A 21,447-nucleotide genomic window follows, 5' to 3' on the forward strand; every position below is an offset into this window, starting at 1 on the left:
TTTAAAAAGCGCTGTTATTATTTTATTTTGTAAACTGTTTTTTACTTGCCACCACTCTCAATTAACAAATTTCTCCTTAACTATCTTTTATTGTTTTTTTTTTTTTTTTTTTTTTTTAAATTGAGATCACACATGCACCACTGTGCCTGGCTAACAAATTCTACTTCATATCAAGGTTCTGTTAGAATTATCACCAGAATAATTTATGACTAATAATCTTCATGATCTGAGTTTTCTAAGTTATTTCTCTAGTCTAACCAATTTTCGATTTTCATACAAAATGTGCAACACATTTTGGAAATAGAGACAAAGGTTAGCTAGAAGTCTAATAAGCATTTGTAAATGCATATGTATCTTATAAGATGTTCAATCTTATTATTTTTGAAAGTAAAAGTACAAAGTTTAAATGTGAGACAGGAGCTTCATTCTGCAGGGGTGGGCTATCTCTGATGCAAAACATACCACGGACAACAAGGTCACAACATGGCAAGATTGACAGTATCCCACATGCGGCCACTTAGCACAACCACCTCTGTTCCTAAGAATTCCCCATTTAAGTCCAAAATTCCCACCTATTTCTAAAGAAGTCTCACTGGTCCTCTGAGAAAATCACCTCCAGGAAATGCTAATGCTGCAACATTAAATGAGCAGGATATAAGGCTGTACAGAAAGTACAGAAAAGTTTATCTCAACATCCAATGTCACATTCAAATGCCGGAAGGAAATACACTGAACTGTCAACAAAGATGTCCTGAGGACATGGTATGGTGGCCAACTGGACAATTTTTTTTTTCAATGAACATGGATATTTTAAAATTTACACTTTAAAAAAAAAGCTAATTAGAACTCTGGTGCCTCTAAGTCAGTCCCTCAAAACAAACCAACAGACCATTTTCCTACTTTTGTAGGAATACAATTTGGTTTAAGTTCTGAAGCTTGAACATTTTCTCAACTTTTTTGAAAAGAGTCAATCACGTATAATTGACAAGAGCACATAAAGAAATATTTAGCTTTACCAGAACTAGAACTCTTTAGTAGTAAATTATTTTTTCTGATTCCCAAAAAGAATGACCTCAATTGTTTAAAAAAAAAAAAAAAAAAAAGATACACAGTTCCAGCATAGGACATTCTTCCCAAACACAGTTTCAATTCCCCTGCTATCTAAACAAAGTCCTATAACAGTTCTTCATAGTATCCCCAGTTGTCAGAAACACACACCAGAAGGAAAGCTCTGTTTTATGATGGTGTGTTACAATACTCCAAAACTCAAACACTACACAACCATTAACTAATAAAGTAGTTTTTCCTAAGATCACACAAGAGCTAAGAGGAAACCACTTCTTTCCAGGTTTACTATTCAATTCATCACCCCAAACCTCTACCCAGCAGAGAAGTCCACCCTGCCCTCCGGAGCATTAACTTCTTTCTCAACGCATCCTTAAATCAAGCATGTCAGACAGCAAAGCAGTACAACCTGCAAAAAACTTTGCTTTCCCCCTGTTCCTTCTTTCTTTTCTGGTGTGGTACTATGAATCGAACCCAGGGACACTTTACCCCTGAGCTGTATTAACAGTCCTTTCAATTTTTTTTTTTTTTTTTGAGACAGGGTCTCATTAAGTTGCCATGTATGGTCTCGAATCTGTGATCATCCTGCCTCAGCATCTGGGATCACAGGCATGTGCCACTGTAGCTGGCAACCTGCAAATATTTCTAAACGCTGCTGAATATGGAGACTAGCTCAAAATTTATACTGGCACATCAATTCCTGTTTCCAAGTCACTCTCTGGTTTATTTTGCTACTGTGGGAAGCAAGGAAGCATGGTATTAATATCAGACTTGGGCTAAGGAGTCCTATGGCCCCGAGTTTGTATCTTGCCTCTAGCACCGTAACTGGATGTGTCCTCAACCTCTGTGTCCTTAACTCTGAGGACCAAAGCTTTATGTACAAAATGAAGTGACGTGGGCTACATGCTGTCTTAGGTACTTCCAAGGTTGATAAAAACTTGATGATTCTGAAAAAATTAAAAAAATGAACGATTTGTATCCTCATGGCAGAGGAGTTGCAAATGCAGTTGACAATGATGGCATTCACCTTACCACTTGCCACCACTGACCACTACTTGTTGATGAGTCTGCTCCTCACTGGACTAGGAGCCCATGGAGGCAGTCAGAGAAGTTCACCTCAGTTTCTAGGATCTAGTCTGGGCAGGTATACTCAATATATGTTTGCCCAAGAATGAACCAACTCCAGGTGAATAACTGATCAAGTTACTGACCTCCCTAAATGGGAAGTGATCATATGTAAAATAATGAAGTATAGTCGGCCCTCAGATCCGCAGATTCCACATTGTGGATTCAATCAACCACAGCTGAAAGTATTCAGAAAGAGAATTCTGCTGACATGTACTTCTGTCATTATTTCCTAAATAACAAAGTATAACACCTATTTGCAAAGAATTTACTTTGTTATTAGGTATTAGTAATTTAAAGTATATGGGAGGATGTGGGTAGGTTATATGCAAATATTAAACCATTTTACATAAGGGACTTGAGCACCTAGATTCTTGTGTCCCAGGGGGTCCTGGAACCAGTCCTCAGAACAGCTGTACAAAGTGAAAAACTCTTCTGTACTTACCTAGTCTAACAGATCAGCAATATTATTAACTGACAATAAACTCTTCTGAGTGAGATTAAAAGAAACTGGTTAACAGAAATACAATGTCCTCTTGAACTTCAAAAAGGTCTAAACCCACAACCTGTTAAGGCAGGTGGTCGAAAGTGCTGCAAAAGGGAAATGAGAGCAGTCAGCTCGACTTCAAGTGAATCTTCTCCACTTCCTCGCCTCTCTTCCCTCTTCCACTCTGGCCTCTCCCTTGCCACATCACCTGCCGGTAAGCACAAGTCACCTTCCTGTCGCCAAGATGAACAGAGCTGTCACTCTGCACCTTACCGAGACCTCTCGGCACGCAGCACCACGGACCACGTTTCTTCTTCCTGAAACACTTTTCTGGCTCCGTGGCTTCACGTTTCTGAAATTCTCCTCTTTCTGCCACTTCTGCTAGCATCTCTATCTCTGAACATTCTCAAAAGACATGAACACTTCTTAAGCCTCTACTAGGAGCCCAAATCTTTTCTCTTTGCACCCTTTTCCTGAGAATCACATGCATTATACAGGCTTTAAATATTACCTGGATATAACTAACTCCTAAATTTCTACCTTTAGCCCAAAATTCTGTTCTGGATTCCAGTCTCAGGTTATTAAACTGTGCTTGGTATCTCCAACCTGTACACCTCAAAGAGATCTCAACCTATAATGCACAAATCTTTCCCCTCAGAGTTCCCATATCAGTAAAAAATACCAATATCCACCTAGTTGTTAAAACCAGAAACCCACATCCCCTATAACATATGCCTTTCTCCTTCATCCCATGCCCATCTGTCAGATCCAATGATTTTCCCTACAAAGCAGATCTTTTTTTAAAAATAAATTTGTTCTAATTAGTTGTATATGACAGTAGAATGCATTTATACATTTTGATAAATCATACATAAATGGAGTATAATTTCTCATTTTTCTAACTGTACATATTACAGGATTACATCGGTCATGCAGTCATATGTCATGAGGTAATAATATCTGTTTCACTCTACTAACCTTCCTACCTCCAACCCCTTCCCCTCCCTTCACTCCCCTCTACCTAATATAAAGCAACTCTATTCCTCCCTAGCAACCCCCCCCCACCATTGTGAATTAGCATTCGCATATCAGAGAAAACATTTGGCCTTTGGTTTTTTGGGTTTGGCTTATTTCGCTTAGCATATTTTCTAACTCCATCCATTTACCAGCAAATGCCATAATTTTATTCTTCTTTAAAGCTGAGTAATATTCCATTCTGTGTGTATGTGTATGTGTGTGTGTGTGTGTGTGTACAGATCACATTTTCTTTATCCATTCATCTGTTGAAGGGCACCTAGGTTAGTTCCATAGTTAAGCTATTGTGAGTTGAGCTGCGATAATCATTGATGTGGCTATGTCACTGCAGTATGCTGATTTTAAGTCCTTCAGGTATAAACCAAGGATTGGGATAGCTGAGTCAAATGGCGGTTTCATTCTAAGTGTTCTGAGGAATCTCCATATTGCTTTCCAGAGTGGTTGCACCACTTTGCATTCCCACCAGCAATGTATGCGTGTACCTTTTCCCCACACCCTTGCCAACACCCATTGTTGCCTGTATTTTTGATAATTGCCATTCTGATTGGATTTGCGTTTCTCTAATTGCCAAAGATGTTGAACATTTTTTCATGTATTTGTTGATCAATTGTATATCTTCTTCTGTGAAGTGCCTGTTCAGTTCCTTAGTCCATTTATTGATTGGGTTATTTGTTTTTTTTGAGTTCTTTATACATCCTAGAGATTAATGCTTTATCTGAGGTGCACGTGGTACAGATTTTCTCCCAATCTGTAGCAAAGCAGATCTCGAACTCATTTTCTTTTCACTTCTCTGGTCACCACTAGATGACAAGCTGCTCATTTTGCAAGTCTCTCAACTCTGGAATCGGTTGGCACCCAGAATAGGACCTGGCACCAGGGCTCTCTCCACTCCCACATAACAGCCTGAGTAATCTTGCCTAAAATCCTTTGGTGGCTTCCTAATGCATTCAGAGAAGCCCCAAAATCTTCAACGTGGGCTAAGGTCGAGCAGGAACTGGCTTCAGGCTGCTGCCCATCTGCTACCAGGTCAGACACCCCTCGAGCTCCACCCTCACCAGCCGTGACTGCATTCTCTGACAGCAACAGGCCTTTCTATCTTGTACCTGGGCTCCTTCTTTCTCCTCCACACCTGGCTGGCAGTCTCAGCCATGGGGTCTATACCATGTCATGTCAAGACCAACCTCTTGGTATCGTGTTGCTTCCTTTTCCTTCAGAACACTGATCACATGTATAATTATATATCGGTTAGTCTGTCTATCTAGCAAACTAGCATCCCACTAGCATCCGCGGTCAACAGATTACTTTCATTTGGCTCCCTAGTAAACACCTAGCCTGCAAACTGGTGCCGACTTCATCCATGGGTGAGAAAAAGCATGTAATTGCGAGCTGCTGAATCTGCCAAAGAAAGTTACCAGACCTGATACAGAATTAACAGGGCTCCTGTACTCTGCTACCCAGGGCTTTCCTACCCTCGCTTTTTACATTAGAGGAGAAAAGAGCTCAGATAACTATAATGAAACTGGATACTCTTAAAGCAACTCTCTAAACCTTAATGCTTGCATGCAGAAGACACAGGGTCCTATAAAAAAATGTATTTCTGCAGAATTAACTTTTTCATAAAGTACTTCTTTTTCAAATGAAGGTCACCGGGCTGGGTTAGGGAAATAGCTCAGTGGTAGGGCATTTTCATAATATGCGGGAGACCCTGCACTCAATCTCCAGTACCACCAAAAGGAAAAAAAAAAAAAAAAGATGCCACACATTAAGGCCAAACCTGCAAAGTACTGTTCAACTGGGGGACTTAGGTTCTCTTACTAAATTGTATTATCAATTGTCAAGTTGGTTGCATTTAATCAAAACATACCATGATTAAAAAGTCGAAAAAATATTAAGCAAGTGTAACTCTCCTTGTCCTAGTGCAGAGATGAAACACACATAACCTACACATAATAGTTAAAAGTTCCTACCATTATTTAAGCTGTAGCAAAGACAGACTGTTCTAATGTAAATGTGATACCATTAGTAAGAGTCAAAAATAGCACCACATTTGTATTACAAAATTTTTATCTGAAGTGGTCAAACCACATTAATCACTTGGAGACATGGTCCCACCATGTTGCCCACGCTGACTTCAAACTCCTGGGCTCAAGCAATCTTCCCGCCTCGGCCTTCCTAGTAGCAGGACCTCAGGGGTGTACCACCACGCCGGGCTCACATTATTCTTTTAAAAACTTTGATTATGCTAAATAGTATTTAGAGCTTTTATGAATTTATAGTATTTAATCATTTAGGTTTATAAAAATGAATTTAGCTGGGTGCAGTGGCACACACCTGTAATCCCACATCTGGAAAGCTGAAGTAGAAAGATCTCAAGGTCAAGGACAACCTTGGCAATTTAGTGAGACACCATCTCAAAATAAAAATTAAAAAGGTTGCTCAGTGGTAGAGCACCCCTGGGTTCAACTTTAATCTCCAATACCTCCCCACAAAGAGAATTTAGAAACCATCTTACAAATAATTATTAGTAATTTTATTTGTCTGAAGTATATTCATGTATACATTCTCATTTGTTGGGTATACCACACCAGAGCTAGCCAGGCAATAATCTAGCATGTCGCTCTAGCAACTGGGAAAATGGAGGAAAAAGTTGCTCATGGCTAGGAACTTCAATGAGTTTTTCTTTTCCTTAACATTAATGAATAGTACAATCAAACTTCATATCATGAAGCCCACATTAAAAGCACCTGATATTATCGATCCTCTCTATAACTTCTACTGAGATAATGTACCCTGTTAAACAGAAAAATAATTTTTTAAAAAGTTACCCATAGAACAGGAAAACAATAACCAGGATGTTGAAAAGGAAAGTGAAAGTCTCCCACTTCAATTATTCATTATTTCAGTTCTTTTTCTGTAACCTTTCTGAAATGGCTTATAGAGATGAGAAATGTCCTGTTTACAAACTAAATATAGCTATTCTGGCTCAAAGAACCCAGACACAGTTACACTTTGGGATGTAAGGTGGTATAGAAGAGTTCTGTTTGATGGCCAACATTGGTTTTCAATGCTAAAATCAAAGTTTTTTTCGTTATAGGGAACAAATCTGAAATTTGTTTATTTTGCTCTCTGGTAAAAGGTAGGAATTCTCTGTTAGACTAAAGTTTTTCATTGGTTTTTACATAAAATGTTCAGGTGCTGTAAGAACTCACCAAAAGCAACACAGAACCTTAAAAAAAAAAAAAAAAGGCATTCTGTATTTTACAAACAAAAGGAATTTTTTTTTTTTTTTTTTTACCTTGGATGAAGTCCAAATGCCCTTTTTAACCTGAATACTCATTAAGCCTCTGCCAAGTCCTAGGCAGGAAAATGGTGGAAAGGGAGAATACGTATGTGTATATGTGTGGAAGGGAGCCAGAGAGATGAAGGGGAAGGGGAAGCAGAAGAGCCAGCCCCTTCAGTGGGTGGCAGAGTGACTGCACCTGTGCTAAAGGTCATCTTGCCACACTCCAGTGGGAAGATAAGGATTTGGTCAGCTCTGCCTAAACGACTAACGCATTTCAGGAAAACATGCTCCAAAACATTAGATGATTCTGGCTAGAAATCTCATGGTGAAGATGAGCCCAACCAGCCCCATGTGGTGGTGGCACACACCTGCAATCCCAGCTACTTGGGAGGCAGAGGCAGGAGGATCACAAATTGGAAGCCAGCCTGAGCATCTTAGCAGGACCCTGTCTCAAAACAAAATAAAAAAATTTCACCCACCACATTGATTTAAAAATCTGATTCATTTTTCCAAAAGTGATACCATCACTGCAAAAGATCAGTGACTTTGGCCAAGTCCACGGAAGACCAGTTCTCAAAACAAAACTAATTCCTTGATCTATAACAGTCCATTCTTTTTTTCTTTTTCTTTCTTTTTTTCCTTTGGTATAGGGATGAACCTAGGGGTGCTTAACCACCGAGCGACATCCCCAGTCCTTTTTATATTTTATTTTGAGACAGGGTCTCGCTAAGTTGCTGAGTCTGCTTCTGAACTGGAAATCCTCCTGTCTCAGCCTCCCAAGTTGCTGTGATAATAGGCACGTGCCCACACCCAGCCATATCAGCCCATTCTTTTTTTTTTTTTTTTTTTTTTTTTTTTTTTTTGTGGTGCTGGGGATTGAACCCAGGACTTGTGCATGCGAGGCAAACACTCCACCAACTGAGCTACCTCCCCAGCCCCATATCGGCCGATTCTTAATACTGCTCTCTGCCTACGGCTCTAGCAATTATTTTTTTAAAAAAGCATCATTAAAAAAAGACTCACAATATAGATAAAGAATGATATCACCCACATAGGGAAACAATGAAGCACTTCCAAGCAATGAAATACAAACCACTGCTAATTTACAGGGAAAAGCACCACATTTTAAAAATTAGGCTGTTTGTGACAAACTACAATTTGAGGTGTTCACATGCAGTACAAAACCTGTGACATAATTACATAAAAAACATTTCAGAAAACTTCACAAAAACAATAAATGTTCTGACATCCCTGTCTCCAAAACAAAAACAAATGTGAACAATTATACATAGGGTAGGTGCTAATTTCTGACAATTTCCTAGAAAAACGTATGGCTGCCTTACTGACTAACATTAAACTTCTGTTCTTCAGAGTACATAAAAGCCATGTTCACCGATGAGTGATCAGCTGAGGACCACTACTACAGCGAACCGTCAAGAGGACTCAACCCGAGCCTTTACCAAGATGTATAAGGGACAGGACGCACTCTAAGTTGTTATATTTACCATTAAATGTCACTTAAGATTATTTATATCCTAACAATAAGTTGGTCAGTAAAAAAAGAACAAATACCACAGGATATAATGAAAGTTCAGAATATGTAAAGAATCACATGACTACCACTATAATATCAAATACTCAATAAAATTTTACACATACTTAAAATAATATACTAGAACTTAACAGGGGATGCTGATTACTTGTGTTGGGGGTGATGGTCAGAAAAGAATGGGGATGAACGAATGCCCCAGGGATATGCTTGAGCCCTTGCAAAATGGTTTAGCGGCCAGCACTGTGGACCTGAATCAGTAGAGTCCCAGAGTCAATTCTGTTACTTACTAGGTCTGTGAATCAAAACATCTCAAGGAAACTGTGTCTCAATTTTTTAATCTGTAAAGTGAGAACAACAGCATGTATTTTGTTTCTCTCACAACTTTTTAAAGGATGAGAGAATAATGTATATGTTTAGAGCTTTGAAAAGTACAAAGCAATTATTATAAACATGAAAGTATTGAACAGTGATTTTAGGTATCAACATTATAAAGTAATTATCTGAAGAAAGAAATCGGCACCTGTTTGGGGCCAATACGTCTAGATCCCCTATCTTGGTTGGGCTGCTGACCTTCAGCAAAAGATGAACAGGGAATATTCCATCCAGTGAGTTACAGACCATTATGCTTTTCTTTAAAGCAAGCTCGCAAACCTTCTTCCTGGGTTAAGTCCATACTCAGTTGAGTTCTGAAACTGAAGTCTTGCTTTCATAACAACTATTTCCTTGTTCCATCCTCCTGTTCTTTAATAAACATTTTCAAAGCAGCATAAGCTACTGTACCAGAGTTCTGTTTAGCAATAAAAGTAATACAGAAAGCAGCACAGTAGTTTACAATTCCCCTTTAGCACCAAGAGCCCAGATATCCCAGTAAAGGTTCCAGCCAAAAAAAGTAAACATGAAAATGTCAACATAATACAAGTGATTAAGCCTATATGCACATGCGCTCATGCACACACCTATCGCAAAGTTACATTAAAATTATAAGCACTTGCCAAAACATCCTTTGTTTTTAAAGTAAATAGTACTATGGTTCTGGGTTTCAAGATTTGGATGAAATAAAGAGCAAACACTCGTACAGTCGATCAAATTCACCCAAAGGAAGTTCCACCTACAGAGACCTAAACTAAATCTCTACCATCTCTGATGTTATATAATCCTTACGTTATATAGGCCAAGAGACTCTACCCTAAACCTAGAATCAGTAAACACTCAACAGGTTTTTAGCAATGGAAGTCGAAGTTCTTCCTTGGTTTTACTGGGAGAAACTGGACCAAATTCTACAATAGAAACAGTATTTTACAACCGAATGAAATAACTGAACTTTTTAAAGCAAATCCAAATCAGTCTTAATGAATAAATGAATCTGATTTTACTATATTTTAATTACATGCTACAGTGCAAATAAAAATGTTTTAGTCAAAACAGAAGTTTCTAGTTCTTTGGTTGTCACTGAGCTCCTTTTTATAGGTCAATCATGAAACTAAATAGTTACTTTGTTACACAGACTGAAGGGAGAAACTATGTCTTCCTGAATAAACTACTTTATCAGCTTGGAGAAGTACAACCATCATCAAGTACAAACTGTATCACTTGAGTAAGAAAAGTCAAGTCCAACTAAAGTTACCATAATCAACAAAGAAAACAGTTTTGGTTTCAGGAATTGAAAAGACTGGCTGTTGCAGGAAGCTGTATTAGCCCTGACAACGTTAAACCATTTACCTAAACTAGGAAGCTATCGGGTACTCTGCCCACTAAGGCACATGCTGTTCAGTCTTGTCCTATACAACCAGTGTTGCTTACACTTCTCAACAGGAACCGCAAATCAAACAAATGAACCAGTTGGCAGTGACTCCCAGTCACTGTGTTGGTCTGATCCATACTGCCATTTGCATCATATAACCCAGCTAAGCCTTAACCCCCATATCTCTTCTGTCACCTAGCATTTGTCACTTCATTAGTTTTTTTAAAGACATAGTATCTCATTGGTGTAGTGGCAGGCTACACTCAAAGTAGGGTATTACAAATATTTAATCCAGTGCTAAAAGAACTGCTTATTATTCTCAAAGTGCATTTATAACTAGGAAGTTACCTTATGTTTTAACAAGAAATGTGAACCTTAGATTTTTATTTTCCACAGAAAACTATTTAGTTTACCCATAATGGGACTAACCAGAAAAGGAAATGTTTGCCTTTGGGAACTTAGGAAAGGAAACATTCATGTTTGTACTCAAAGTTATTACTAACAAGAGTGGTCTTCTCTGGAAGGCCACTAGATAGAGTAGGCCACTATTCTATCCTTTATCCAAAAAACTGATTAAAGGGTAGTTATTCATCTTAAGCAAAACTGTTAATTATGGACAGTTTTAAAAACCGTCAATAATTTTTCATTTCAATTTGCACTGAGTCTAATAATCAATCATTGGTTGAAATAGAAAGATTAATTTTTAATTTTAGTTACTCTATCTGCTAACTCCTTGATAATTACTTGTCCTATCCAAAATTCAAAATTCTACATTTGTAAACATTACCAAAAGACAGAAAAAATTATGATTTCATATATATATACATACATGTGTATGTGTGTGTGTGTGTGCGTGTATATGTTTTGGGATACTGGGTATTGAGCCCAGGGGCACTTTACCACTGAGTATATCCCCAGCCCTTCTTAAATTTTTTATTGAGACAGGATCTCACTATTGTTTAGGGCCTGGCTAAGTTGCTGGAAATTACCTTGAACTTAGGCTCTTCCTGCCTCAACCTCCCTAGTGGCTGGGATTTCAGGTGAACACCACTGCACCCAGCAAAAAACGATGATTATATAATACAAAAACTTCTCACTTCCTGGAAAATTCACAAACTACCGTAAGAACATAATTTATATTTCCCAGAAATAACTTAATGTAGAATGTTTCCTTTTCTTTTTTATTTTTTTTAGAAGATCTTCATAATTCAGAATGTCACTAAAAATGAGGAAATAAAGTGTTAGGCCCTAGGCAAATAGAAAAGAAAAAGACTAATGAGGCACACCAAGGGGGCTTCTTCTTCCACATTAGGCAGGAGCCAAACATGAATGTAAGCAACTCCACTGCACAGGAGGGCTTTGATGAATACCAGAAGCAAGCACACTTGGGAGACTAGAGGGCACAAGAGACACATTCCGGCCTCAAGGACTGGGGAAGCTTCACATAAGACGTGTTCCTAAGACATGGAGGGGGGGAGCAGGGTGACAGGAACAAGTTCATACAAATCATCTATGGCTGTTTGCTGAAAATACAGATGACTGGGTATCCGATTCTAGAAGCAGATACTCATGATCTGGGAATCTACTTGTTTTAATAAGCATGCCAGTAAATCTGAAGCAAGGGATCCATAGACCACATTTAATCACATTAAAATTTGATTACTATTGCTCTAAGTGAAGGATAAGAGCTGATGAACAGATAGGGTTCTTGCAGAAGGACTACGTGAGAGCTTTATGATAACAGAGAATCGGCATGTGGCTATTAAGAGGTTATAGGACACCAGGCACGGTGGTGCACACCCGTAACCCAAGCAACTCTGTAGGCTGAGGCAGGAGGATCATAAGTTCAAAACAAAATATAAAAAGGGCTGAGAATATGGCTCAGGGTTAAGCACCCATGGGTTCAATCCCTGGTAAATAAATAAATAAATAGATAAGGTTCCAGGGTGCGTTCAGCTGCCTGATAAAACACACTGTCAGAATCAAAGGTAAGGTACTGGAGTGCTGACTCCCACAGCGAGGCTCAACTGTGTTCTGGAGGCAATGAAGAATGATTAAAGCTTTCTGAGAAATGCCATGCTGTGTTTGAACAAAATTACTTTGGAGTCCACACAAGAGGAACAAGGACAATAATGTAAAGGAAGGAAGGAGGAAATGGCTGGGTATGGTGGTGCACCCCTGTAATCCCAGTGGCTAGGGAGGTCGAGGAAGGAGGATAGCAAATTCAAAGCCAGCCTCAGCAATTCAGCAAGGTTCTGAGCAATTCAGCAAGACTCTAAATAAAATATAAAAAGGCTGGGGATGAGGCTCAGTGGTTAAGCATCGCTGGGTTCAATTCCCAGTGTCAAAAAAAGAAGGAAATGGATGCGAGAGACTTTATGAATAAAGAAAGACGGGATTGGGGGTTTGCTGTACAGAGACAATTGGAGGGAACTGACAATAACCTGGAGGAAAATTTTAAATAAGCCAAGTGCCTTCTTAGTGTCCAACACTATGCCAAGCACCACAGAGAACCCACAAGGTTGAGAGTAATTAAGACAACATAAAAATCAAGCACCCACTATATGGGCCAGTTCTATTAACAATGCCAAGGATATACCCAGCTAAAAAATCCTGTCTCCAGTTTAAAATTAGATCTTGCCCTGTTCCTCCTTTTTTGTGCCTTTACTTCTTATTCATAAAAAGGGAATTTTGTTGCCTGCCTTTCTCTGTCTTTCAGAACTTTTTTGCTCCTGAAGCATTAGCTGGCTCAAGTCAAGGGCATGCTCGTCCTCATCCCAAGTAGTTTTACCTACAAGTTTCAATGACCAAGAAATACTTAGAATTTTTTTTTAATCAACAATTATATGAGTCTTAATGTGTGACTAAGATGTGAAAGCCCAACTTCAATTAGATGGACTTAGGGCAAATAAGGAACTTTCCCACAGAGAACTTTCAGGTACAGAGTTGTTTGTTTATTCATTCAATATGTACTGAATGCTTATTACAGATGGCTGTTTCTTTCCTGACCTTGAAAGATGAATAAGAGCCTGAGAAAACTTCAGAGTGGAAAATGTGGTCTGTCAAGAAAATGAACTAAGAAGAACAAGTAGCACTTAACTGTAGGGATGGAGAAAGGAGATGACAAAAGGTAAGCCAAGGAATTCATTCCAGCAGGCCTAGTGAAAATAAAATAATACCAACCAGAAATATAGAAATTGAATGGAAGTCACCTGTCAAGTTAAATTCACAATTTTCAACATGCACACTGCCCACTACTCAATTTTAACAATAATGTGAGACAGCCTCTGACTTTCAGAAATGCACAAATTATTTGACAATGGGCTGGGGTTGTAGCTCAGTGGTAAAGTGCATGCCTAGCGTGTGTGAGGCACTGTATTCAATTCTCAGCACCACGTATAAATAAAAAATAAAATTAAGGTCCACTGACAATTGAAAAAACAATTTTTTACATTATCTGACAAGATACCTACACAAAAGAAGACGATTCTACAAGATAGTACGCAGTTAAACTGCAGTTACATGACACACACAAGAGCCATAATTCAAAGAAAGTCAGTTTAAGGTATCAGTTCTATAAAAAGATACCAAGAACACTTTTCTAGAACTCTGAATAGTTAAGATTGCTTCTGAGTACAAGCTGTAACAGCAAAGCCTGCTGGCTGTACATCCTTGTATAGCCGCACCCATAAGTGTGGATCACTTTAATGCTGGTGACATCATCAACTTCCTAAGCGGTTTTAACTGTCACTTTATTTTAATCATATTATAGTAGAACATTCAGATCTGAACTACCTCCAAAGTGCATACAGTCTAGACTGCTATCACTGTTAGAATCTTTCTGGTCTTTGGCAAATAAAACCCAGAACACAGGCACTTACAACTAAATTATAAAACATTTGATTTAAAAATCTGTCTCAATTATTATTTGTCTCAATTATTGTTTCTGTATCTTTAACCTGGACTGCATCCTTTCTTTTCCACCCTTTCTTCAAGGCTATATATAATAGCCACTAAGTATTTTATGGGCACTCTTACCTAAGACCGAGAAGAAAATTAAATGTAAAATAAATTGTTTCTCATGTGAAACCTAAGTACAAAAAATATTGCTTTTTAAGAAGAAACATTTTTCTCATCATTATGTATTATTATAATGCACAAATAAAAAAAGGTGGAAAAAAGGGCTGGGGTGTAGCTCAGTGGTGAAGCACTTGCCTAGCACACGTGAGGCACTGGGCCTGATCCTCAGCACCACATAAAAATAAATAAATAAAACAATATAAAGGTATTGTGCCCATCTACAACTAAAAATATTTTTTAAATGTGGAAATAATAAAAGAACCATTTTATAACATGCACCTTAGAGCCTTAAGAAAACACAAGAATGCAAAGACATCAAAACTACATTTACTGTTAACGTTAATAGAGTTTAATCTCTATATATCAAATTCTGTATCATGAGTACCCCTAAAGACTAAAAAACACACTTGAACTAAGTTCCAGTTACTGAACTCCAAGAATAAAAGGCCAATTTTTTCAGAAGGATGAACACTATTGCTAGGGTTGGGAGAAAATCAGTTTCAAAAAGAGAACAAAATTAGAAGAAAATGCCTAAGAAAATCATGACGACCTCACTTTCAAAACTGAAAAAAGAAGCAGGGAGAGGTGGCGCATTCCTGTAATCCCAGCAATTTGGGAGGCTGAGGCCCTAAGCAACTTAACAAGACCCTATCCCAAAATTAAAAAATAAAGGGCTAGGGATGTGGCTCAGTACTTAAGTGCCCTTGGGTTCAATTCCTGGTACCAAAAAAAAAAAAAAAAGGAAGGAAAAATGACCAATTTTTATCTTGCTCATATAGCAATACAGATATCTGAAGCTAAAATTTTGGAATACATTATATTGTGGAAGTCAGTGAAAAATACAAGTAAATCAAATATTATTAAATGTCATTAAAATAAAACCTCATTTTAAAAAACCAAATAACTCACCAGTTGGAATTCTCGTCGCCGGTCATAGGCATTTTGTATGCCGCTGTCCGCCCATAAGGCTCTTATAGCAGGAAGATATTGTAAAAAGACCCGCGTCTCCACCATTCCCTGGGCAGCCATGGGGGCCCGGGTGTCAAATGCCATCAACTTGTCTCCATGTAGCTGGTTTTCGTTATCTCCCCAAGGAATATGAAGCTTCTCTCGAGCATCTACCAGTACCCTCATACCTTTGTTTAAAAAAAAAAGTGTGGGAAAGAGTCATTAGATACTACTATAAGCTTTTATTCCAGTTTCTTAAAATTTTAACTACTCAGGCCCACCTCCTCCTCCTAAAGTGGAGACCAGCAACAAATCAAGCATCTGTATCTTCTGGGGGTGGGGGGCACGGACTGTTGCTCACCTTCTTAAAATGAGAACCTTGAAGAGCAAATACTATTAAGGCAACCGCTCTTCCTGAAGAATTTTAACATGCTGCAATTTATAAAATAATTTCTGGAGTGGCAGGTGGTCAAAACCAAACTAGAGAAGAAAAAGATTATGCTGCTTAGCCTAATGTCCAGGCTCTTGAAGACAATGGCTGCAAATACGATATTATGAGCCTATCTAAAAGACATTTGCTTACAAAATACTGAAAATTGTATGTTGTAACTGTCTTCAGTTTAGTTCCTTAGTACCCAACACTGAGTCTTGAAGGAACACATTCAGAACCCCAAAACTCCCAGACTAAGTTTCAAATCAGTGTAAGTCAAAGAATGGCCTCAGATTTCCCTAAAAAGGGAAGATCAACTGAAAAATGATATAAAAACAGATGTCAACTCACAAAGGTTAGTTCAAACTCAGTATTTCTAACACTAAACTGTTACTTTTGGTTCATCTTAACAATCTATTATGAAGTCATTTGTTTGGATAACTGAAAAAAACCATTTTGCTGTTAATTTTCTGATTGTGCCATCTCAAAAAACCTGGATGTCTAGTGGTTTCACCTCAGAATGATGCCAAAATAGGTCACACCTAGGACTTAGTTTACATGAAGAACCAGGTGTTTACCTAACTCACAGTTAACATGTTGACTCTATTCATTAACACAATTCCTTAAATTCACCTGCACTGGGATATAAAAGTACCTTCAATTAAGGACTGGCAAGGTAGAGTCTGGAGCTCTGAAAAAGACATTAATTAGTTTTGTGCTAAACATTGAGGCAGGCTAACTACAACGGTCTTTTACAGTTTAACTGGTACCAAGGTTAAGAGCTGGGGGCGGTCTGTGAGCTCCTAGTCTAGTGTTCTCCTGTTATTGCCTCACAAACCCTTCCGCTCACAAACCCATGGAGGGGGGAAAAAGTGACAAGAAGGAGTTGCTTATGTACTTCCTGAACGAAAAAACCCCACTTAAAAATACACAGCTTGAAAAGGCCTGCCATCCGCAGCAAACTCCTAGACAAAATGTTCCCACAGATAACATAAGGAGAATCATGATGCACCTGACATCTCAATTCTCTCAATGCCTTTTACGTAAAAAATATCTGACACTAGAAAAACGAGAGCTGGTTCTTTTTAAATGACAAAATAAAAACGATTTGTTCCCATTTCTTTGTCCAGATATAAAGACCTGTGTATTTTTCACTTGAGAACAATGTTTAATTTTCAAACATACTGTCAAACAGGAGCAGAGCCTATTATCCAAACAGTGATTCACTGACTCCACCTGCCCAGGCTCCCCATCACTTTTAGACCAAAGAGTTGTCACAGTCCCACACAATTTCATTTCAATAGATGTGGGACCCCTTTTTCTCTTGCCTCCGGTTCTTTAGCAAAAAGAAGAGTGAAAGGGGTTGCAGGGTGATCACAAGCACACATCCTGTAACACTGGGGCGAAAAACCTCTCGTGCTAGTTTTTCTAGATAAATTGCACTGCCAGTACAGTGAAGGTGACACACTCGAGTTTCAGAGCTTTGCCTAAAGGGGCCGTGGGGGCCGTTCACCCTACGCCCTTGACAAGAGGCAAAAGTTTCCTGATTGCAATGGTTTCAGAATTCCCTAGCTCACCAGCCGGGCCAAGGAAGCCCGGGAACTGGGAGCGCCCTCCACCTTGTGACTCGGGTCCCCCACCCGGCGCCGCGAGGCTGGCCCTGGGGCTGATCTCGGGTGGTCCTGCCCGGCCTGCGCGAGGACAGGGGAGGTCGGCCCGCACCCCGGGACGCCCGGCTCCCTCACTTCCCTCTCGGAGGGGGCGAGGCCGGCGGCAGGGTGTGGGGCTGGTCCCGGCCGCCGCCCGGGCCCCCTCTCACCTGGGGGCGAGGGCACCCCGGCGGCGGGCGCGGGGCCCGGGCGCGCCCCCTTCCCGCCCGCCCGCCCGCCCGCCCAGCCGCGGGCCGGTGCCCCGCCGGGGACCCGGCGGACGAGGGCGGCGCCCCGCCCCGCGCCCGCCGCCGCCCGGGTCCCGCGCCCCCGGCCCGGCCGGCACCTTTGATCACGTTGCTGTAGATGGTGGGGCGGAACTCCTCGCGCGCGCGCTGGTCGAAGTCCTGCCCGTGGATGATCCGCATCTGCTTCAGGAAGGTGGACTTGCCGCTCTCGCCCGCGCCCAGCAGCAGGATCTTCACCAGCCGCTTCACGTAGGTCTTCTCCCGCGACAGGCATTTGTCGATCTCCTTGGACTTGCGCTGCTGCTCGGCCTCGCCGCTCGTGAGCACGCAGCCGGGGAAGCACACGGACAGCACGGACCGCGACGGCAGGAAGTCCGCCATCTTGCCGCCGCCGCCGCCGCCTCGGCGGGCCCCTGCGGTTCCCTCCACCTCCTCCACGGGCGGCGGGCGGCTCCGGCACCGCGGCTCGAGGGCGGGGAGCGCTGCGGCGGCCCGAGCGCGCCCGGGGAGGGAGGGAACCAGCGAACTGACTCGCAGGGCGGGCCGGGCAGGGCGGGCCAGGCGAGCCGGGGAGGGAGGGAAGGAGGGCGGGCCCGGGAGGGGCGGCGGCCCCGGGGCGTGCGCGCGCCCGCCGCCTCCCGGGGGCGCGCACGCACTCACGTCGCGGCCTCTCCCGGGCCGGCCGGTCACGCGCTCGCCCCTTCGTCCGCCCGCCCGCTGGCTGCTGCCGCCGAGCGCGCGCGAGGAGGGCCGAGGAGCTGCAGTCACGTGGGCGGGCCTGGCGGGCGCCCACGGAGCCCGACTTTCTGTTTTCCTCTATCTGCGCCCACTTTTGCGCGGAAGGCGAGCTCCGGAGGACCGACGCCAGGTCCCGAACTCTGCCCTTGGCTCCGTTTCTCCCCAACCGCTCCCGCCGCCCTTTCCCTTAGGTAGCGCATCCGCTGTCTGCTGTCACTTCCTCGTGCCTTAGTTTGAGGCCACTGGCTGGGAAGTTATTCCAGCAGCGGGCACGAGCCTTGAAAGGTGTTTGGTGCATATTTTTTTCAGGTTACCTCCTTGACATTGTGTCCCGAGACTTGAACGATAACTAGATGGATCGATCCCCGTCTTCCCATCCCTTTTTGGCATTTCCTGAGCCCTGCAAAGGACCTTGGTTTGAGAAGAAAGAACTGGAATTGATGTCAGTCTGAGAAGTGCTAGGAGAGGTCGTTAATGTCTGAGTGTGGATTCCCACGCACGTTAGAACTTGGGCAGTGCTTTGGCTCGTTGAAATTAGTGAATGAGGAGGAGGGTGAGGTCATGGTGAAAATCCCCCTGAACCGGACACTGCGATGCAGATTCTTCCCAACAAGGAAACAGATAAGCAAACAGACTGAGAACTGCAGCAGGCAAATTTTAGGTTTCCTGCCAGACTACAGAGGATATGACCAGCAAGAGACTTTTTTTTCTGTCCTAACGGCAGATTCAGGCCAGGACACCTGAAAGGGCTGCCAGGAGACAAGCAACAAGTGACAGCTGGGTTGGGAGAGTGACTGTAACAAGGACCCCAGAAGCCGACATTTTCAGTCTTAGTATTTAGCTTCAAGTGGAAAAAGCCAAAAGCTGTTTTGGGTCTTTCTAGTTTTGGCCGTGCAACATAATGCTCCTTGGTTTGGGCTTCAGAAACTTCCTGTGTGTTAGGGAGTTGGGGTAAAAGGTCAGCACTCTGAGAGGCCTATGAACAAGTTTAAAAATCAGTGCTAATCAGTTACTGTCTGGGTTGGGTTAGTGACTGAGAAGCCTCATGACTCAATACATCGTTTGCAGTAAACAATGCCTGTCGTTGGATTATCTCTTGCTGGACTAACCAGGTCCATGGGGTGGACATTCTACAATCTACAAAGTGGGGTAGACTCACCTCTGGTATCTGTGGGTTACTAGGATCAGGATCACTGGTCAGTGCTTTCCATCCAAATGTATGGCAAAAGTCACCTCTGGTTGGAAGATTTTCCTGTGGTCTCAACTGATGTTAGGGAGACCCTGTGCTTAAACCATGAAAGGACTAGCCTCTGCCCAGGACAGAGACATGGCACAGGCCCCCAAGCCCCGATTCTGCTTTGAATGTAGGTTCTAATCCAAACACTTCAGCAAAAAACAGGAGGGAAGCCTCTTTTTCTTATTCCTGAAGTGTGTGCAACATAATGGGATACAAGAATGCCTAGGCGGCAGGAAGATATTCCTGCCCAGCTAGTTCATGTTGTGACATGTAGAGAGCAGAGAAGCTGCTTAAAACCCTGCGTGGAAATCTGCTTGGCTCACATCAGGCCTGGCTGCTCTAAGCAGCGTTTTTGACAGACATCTTTTGGAACAGCCTAGGGTTTGGCTGTAGCTATCTACTTCTTCTAACTGATGATCAAGACATCTTGTGAATTGTAACTAGAAAAATAGAAAAGAGTTTGGTGGTGCCTTAAAAAGTTTAAACATAGGAGCTGGGCTGGGCATGTGACTCAGTGGTTAAGTGCCCCTGGGTTCAATCCCTAGTACAAAAAAAAAAAAAAAAAAAAAGTTAAACATAGATGTGACCTAGCAATTCCACTCCTGGGGTATATACTCCAAAGAACTGAGATGTTCAAACAAAACTTGCACATCCATGTTCATGGCAGCACTACTCAAAATAGTGAAAGGTGAAAATGACCAGCAAAATGATTGGTAGACTGATATATCCATGCAATGGAATTATTCAGTCATTAAAAAGGAATGAAGTGCTGATACACACTACAACATGAACTTTTTTCCATATTTTTTAAATTATTAGATTATAGTTGTATATAATGATGGGATTTGTTGTCATATACTCGTACAAGCACACGATATAACAATATAGTTTGGCCAATATTACTCCCCAGCACTTTCCCCTTCCCTCCCTTTCTCCCACCTCTTGGTCCCTTTCCTCTACTGATCTCCCTTTGTATGACATGAACTTTGAAAATATTATGCTAAGTTAGGGAAAGAAGGCCACAAATATATTGTATGGTCTGGTTTATATGAAATGTCCAGAATAGGCAAAGCCACAGAAACAGAAAGCACATTAGTAGTTTCCAGAAGCTAGGGATGAAGGAAAAATGAGAAATGACTGCTTTAACAGATAGGAATTTTCCTTTGGGGGTGATGAAAGTGTTTTGGAACTAGATAGGGGTGATGGTTGCTGAATGCTGTGAATGTGCATAATACCACTGATTTGCACACTTTAAAATGATCAAATGTGCTGGCTGTGGGTGGTGCATTCCTATTATTCCAGCAGCTCAGGAGCCTGAGGCAGGAGGATAGTGAGTTCAAAGCCAGCCTCAGCAATTTAGTTAGTCCCTAAGCAACTGAGCAAGACCCTGTGTCAAAATAAACAATAAAAATGCCTGGGGACATGACTCAGTGTTTAAGCACCCCTAGGTTCAATCCATGGTGCCAATAAATAAATAAATAAATAAAATGGTCAAATGAAGGCAGGGCACACTGGTGCACACCTGTCCTCATAGAAACTTGAGAGTTCGAGGCAGAAGAATCATGAGTTCAAGACCAGCCTGGGCAACACAATGAGACCCTGTTCCAAAATAAAAATAATTAAAATAAGTGATTAAATAAAATGGGGCTGGGTTTGTAGCTCAGTAGTAGAATACTTGCCTAGCATGTGTGAGGCATTGGGTTTGATCCTCAGCGCCACATAAAAAAATAAATAAAATAAAAGTACTGTGTCCATCTACAAATAAAAAAAATTTTTTTAAAGTAAAATGGGCTGAGGTTGTGGCTCAGTAGTAGAGCACTTGCCTAGCA

The 21,447-nt window shown here is 41.4% G+C and overlaps 1 protein-coding gene across 2 annotated transcripts in view; it reads right to left on the bottom strand.

Annotated features, from left to right (window-relative positions):
- Positions 1–18,228, bottom strand: part of GNA13 (G protein subunit alpha 13) — a 42,598-nt gene extending 24,370 nt beyond the window's left edge. Inside the window, exons 1-2 of one of the 2 annotated variants that reach the window (XR_013762581.1) lie at positions 17,742–18,228; positions 15,278–15,504 (exon numbers count right to left, since the gene is read on the bottom strand). Coding sequence is in view for 1 of the 2 variants with exons in the window: in XM_079131997.1 (XP_078988123.1) it covers positions 15,278–15,504; positions 17,742–18,024 (510 nt within the window). In the remaining variant the exon portion in view is untranslated. The remainder of the gene's footprint in view (positions 1–15,277; positions 15,505–17,741) is intronic. The other variant, XM_079131997.1, reaches the window with a different exon arrangement.
- Between the last annotated feature and the right edge of the window lie 3,219 nt (positions 18,229–21,447).

The sequence above is a fragment of the Sciurus vulgaris genome (genome assembly GCF_902686455.1).
Source record: "Sciurus vulgaris genome assembly, chromosome: 3".
Classification (NCBI taxonomy): domain Eukaryota; kingdom Metazoa; phylum Chordata; class Mammalia; order Rodentia; family Sciuridae; genus Sciurus; species Sciurus vulgaris.